Genomic DNA, 3,748 nt, shown 5'->3' on the forward strand with positions numbered 1-3,748 from the left:
CAGCAGGTCGAGGCTGCGGTGGCCGGGAGCGGCCACTGCACTCCAGTTGGGGTGACAGAGTGAGACTCCGACTCAAAAAAAACGAAGTTACATCTGCTCTTGTCTCACCTCTGCTCAAAACCCCCCGCGGCTTCCAGCTCAGAGTAAAAACTCAGACCCTGTCATGGCCCACAGGCCCCCACAAAGCCACCTCCCCTTCCAGCAGGCTCTCTTTCCATCCCAGAGCAAGACCCGTCGACAGTCATGTCAACAAACTGGCAGACAGTTTTTGCATTTATTGGTTAAGAATTCTTTACAAAATCCACACACACGCGTCCACACACACGCAAGATGCCCGCCTACTTTCTCCACCCCTGCCTTGGTCTCTCCCGGGATCAGATCTTCTGGCCTCGCCCAGGGGAAGCCATCCTGCGGCTCCTCTGAGTCACCAGTGAAGGAGCAGAGAGAGGAACCTCCTTTTCTGCTTCTCTGCTCGGGAACAGAGGCCTGTGCCCACCTGTGGGTTGGGGGAAGGAGGGGTAGACAGGGAAATGGGATCGTCCTCTTCCCTCCTTCGAGTTGCTGGCGTAGGCTCCCGACAGCCCAGCTGTTGAGGCCTGGGGTCACCTGCTGCTTGAAACCCTCCCCATCCCCATTTTGCAGATTGGAAAACAGAGGTCCAAAGACAGGGTATGAACCCCGCTGCCCCTAGAGAACAGTGGTGGGACGGGGCAGGGACTCAGCTCTCCTTGGCCTCAGGAGGTGGGAAGCATGAGACCTGGGTCCCGCGCAACCCCCCGGGAAAGGCACAGCCAGGGCCTGGGACAGGAGGAGGGGCATGCCCAGAGGTTACCCCTGGAGCCCACGCCCAGGGAAGGCAGCTCAGGGCAGCTGCGTGAGAGCTGCCAGGTCTGGCCAGGACTATAAAGGCTTGCCAAGAGTGCCCTCTGTGACTGCCCGTGTAGCCTGCTCGGGCATGCGGCTTGGGTCGGTCAGGATGCTGGTAGACGTGCTCAGTTGACGAAGGGAGTTCAGAATAGCTGGGGGGGAGAGAGAGAGAATGATGTCGCCTGGGGTCAAGGCCCTGCCTTAGATGCTGGAGTCAAAGGGATGGGGACGGATACTAGTTGGCAAAACTGTCGGCCCCTCCCAGGACCTCCGCCTGCAGGTGGGGGCTGGAAGACCATCCAGGGGGCACGGCGGGATGGTCAAAACCCTAGGCTGTGTTGGAGACAGGCTGGACCTGGGGTCTGAGCAGGGCGGACCCCCCCGCCCCAAGGCCTGGACACTCTGGTGGTCAGGCAGATGGCTCACGCACTTGGCCGGAGAGCAGGCAGGGAACAGTACTGGTCCAGCCAGGCCATCGAGGTCTGGCGAAGGCTGTGTAGGTTTGCTGTGGACACCATCCCGTTGAAGGACTCGAACAAAGGCCGGATGAGGATGCTAAACTGGGCCCAGGTCAAGGAGCACGCCTGTGGCCAGCCAGTGCCCCACCTCACAGGTAGCTTCCATGCTGGGCCCAAACCAGGGGAAGGAAGGACCAGGGCACTGTCTAACCTTGCACTTGAGGACTCCCGCTGCAGCCCCTCCTCCCACTCTGCCAAAGTTCGCCCACCTTTCTGGCTCAGTCCCCGCCTCCTGAGTCTCCCACAGCTCTTCTTCTGTGCTAGACAGTCCCCCATCCCTGGGCTTCCTGTCGTGGCCCCGCCCAGAGCGTGACCCCCAAGCCAAGCAAGGGAGCAGATTCCATGTCTTACTCTCGAGGCCTCCTGCCGCTCAGAGCTGAGGTTTTCCCAAGCTGCCCTTGGGGCTTCTGGTCTGTCTGTAATGCTTACCCGGCCGCTTCCTGAAGGCAGGACTGTGGCTCTCCTTACCCAGGGATCCTCCCTCGGTTTCCCTCTCTGCACCCAGCCCATCACGGGGCAAGATGCCATGGGCCTGAGACAGGAGGCAGAACCGGAGCCCCTTCCCTTGGGAGCAGCTCTGAACCTGCCCGGCCCGGGGAGCTGAGCGCGGTCTGTCTGTAGTGCTTGCCCTGGTGCTGCCCCTAGAGCCCCCAGGCCGCTGGGCCAAGTGAGGATACCACCCAGAACTTCCAGTTGTGCAGGGTCCGGGTTCGGACATAGTCATCAAACATGTCTCTCATCTGGTCAAATCGCTGGTGTGTGATGGGCACCCCTGTGGCAGGCAGCTGCTGCTGGCACAGGCTGGGGGCATGGCGGGGTCAGGGGCTGGGGGTCCGACGGCACGCCCCCCTTGCCCCAGCATCCGCCCGTGCACTGCCTACTTAATGGCGGCGTTGAGCTCCTCGATCTGGTCCCGCAGCAGCTGGGCCTCCTCCTGCATGGCTGCCCGCTCCTGCTGTAGCATGACGATGTACTCGGCCGTCTTCTGCAGTGTGGTTGCTTTGCTCACCTGCGGGCACCCCCAGTGTGGGCTCAGGTGCTGGCGGCCCCCGGAGGCCACAGTGTCTGGAAGGTCCTGGGGTTTGATCTTGGGTGGGGGGTCCAGGAAGGGGCCCTGTGGCTTTGGGGTGCCAGCAGCCTGGGCTGGGGGCTCACCTTGAGGCTGGGCTGGGCGCTGAGGGTGCTCACGAGCCCGTGAAGGGTGTCAAACCCCAGCTTGATGTTGAAACGCCGCTTCTGTTCCGCGGAGATGTGAGTGATACGCCGGTTCTCCGTCTTGGGGAGCAGACGGTGGGGTGAGCTTAGGAAAGGGCCCAGGAGGGCCTGGGGCAGCAAACCCATCTGGGAGGGAGGGGGTCGTGCCCACCTTGTTGTTGTCGGGACGGCCCCGGCTTAGGCTGGGTTGAGGGGGAGAGACGCAGACACTCGGGGCCCCTGGGCCTGGGGTGGAAGTGAGCTCCCCAGACAGCCGCCGCTCGCTGCCTGGGGCAGGGACAGACAGCCGCACAGACAGGGCGATACAGGGGAGAGGGTCCGTTGCCCTGCTCCTCTCGCCCTGGCCCCAGACACAGCCTCCCCTGCTTTTCCTCCTCCCCCCTCCGTCCCCTACAATCCCCCAGTCCCTGCAACCCCTCTTTTACCGCTGGGTGCTGGGGGTGACAGCCGCTCCGCTTTGGGGACAACCAGGAGCCTGGAAGTGGCCAGCGTGGTTGGGCCTGGAGGCGGCCGGGGAGGGGTCGGGGCTGGGGTTGGGGGAAGGAAGGTGCAGGGGAATTCAGGGACCGTCTCCTGCTGGGGCGGAGAAGAGTTGAGAGTCAGGTGAAGCCCCGGGCACACCCCCCTCCCAGTGCCCGCCACTTACCGGGGATCCCGGGGGCTGGAGGAGGGCACCGGACACAAGTGGCGAGTCCAGGGCTTGCTCAGGCTTGGCTGTGCACAGGCAGAACCGTGAGGGCAGCTGGGGCCGCCCCCCCATCATCTCCTAACTCCATTCTGCCCCTCCCAAAGCCCACTCTGGGCTTTCAGGTGCAGGCCCATGTCCCTAATTCCTCCCACTCTGTCCCCCTCACGGAGCCTGTCCCTTCTCCCTCATCCTTTACACCCCCCACCCTTGCCTGGGTCCCCGCTTCCCTCCTGGCCCTTCCATCTCACCTGCTGTGAGCAGCTGTGTCAGGCAGGGGTTGTGGCTCCCGGCGGTGGCAGTGGGACTGGTGGCGGCAGGAGTCAGGGTGGGGGCACTGGCTTTCTGTCCCCTGGGGGATGGGGCAGGGGGCTGGCCTCTGGGCCGCACGCCCTGCGGCACGGAGAAGCAAGGCCCGAATGTGGGTTCTGGATACCCCGAGGGTAGAAGGTCTATGGGGAGG

General features: G+C 63.6%; 1 protein-coding gene across 1 annotated transcript in view; it reads right to left on the reverse strand.

Annotated features, from left to right (window-relative positions):
* Positions 1–260: 260 nt before the first annotated feature.
* The window catches only part of MLXIPL (MLX interacting protein like), a gene marked incomplete at its 5' end in the record, with an annotated part of 9,984 nt that continues 6,496 nt past the window's right edge, over positions 261–3,748 (reverse strand). The window contains 9 exons of the mRNA XM_021714820.1: positions 261–1,019; positions 1,298–1,427; positions 2,063–2,186; positions 2,267–2,394; positions 2,541–2,660; positions 2,752–2,867; positions 3,026–3,176; positions 3,247–3,314; positions 3,537–3,741. Of these exons, the coding sequence (XP_021570495.1) occupies positions 901–1,019; positions 1,298–1,427; positions 2,063–2,186; positions 2,267–2,394; positions 2,541–2,660; positions 2,752–2,867; positions 3,026–3,176; positions 3,247–3,314; positions 3,537–3,741 (1,161 nt within the window). The remainder of the gene's footprint in view (positions 1,020–1,297; positions 1,428–2,062; positions 2,187–2,266; positions 2,395–2,540; positions 2,661–2,751; positions 2,868–3,025; positions 3,177–3,246; positions 3,315–3,536; positions 3,742–3,748) is intronic.

The sequence above is a fragment of the Carlito syrichta genome, unplaced genomic scaffold (genome assembly GCF_000164805.1).
Source record: "Carlito syrichta isolate Samal-C Ts95f unplaced genomic scaffold, Tarsius_syrichta-2.0.1 Scaffold97166, whole genome shotgun sequence".
NCBI lineage: Eukaryota > Metazoa > Chordata > Mammalia > Primates > Tarsiidae > Carlito > Carlito syrichta.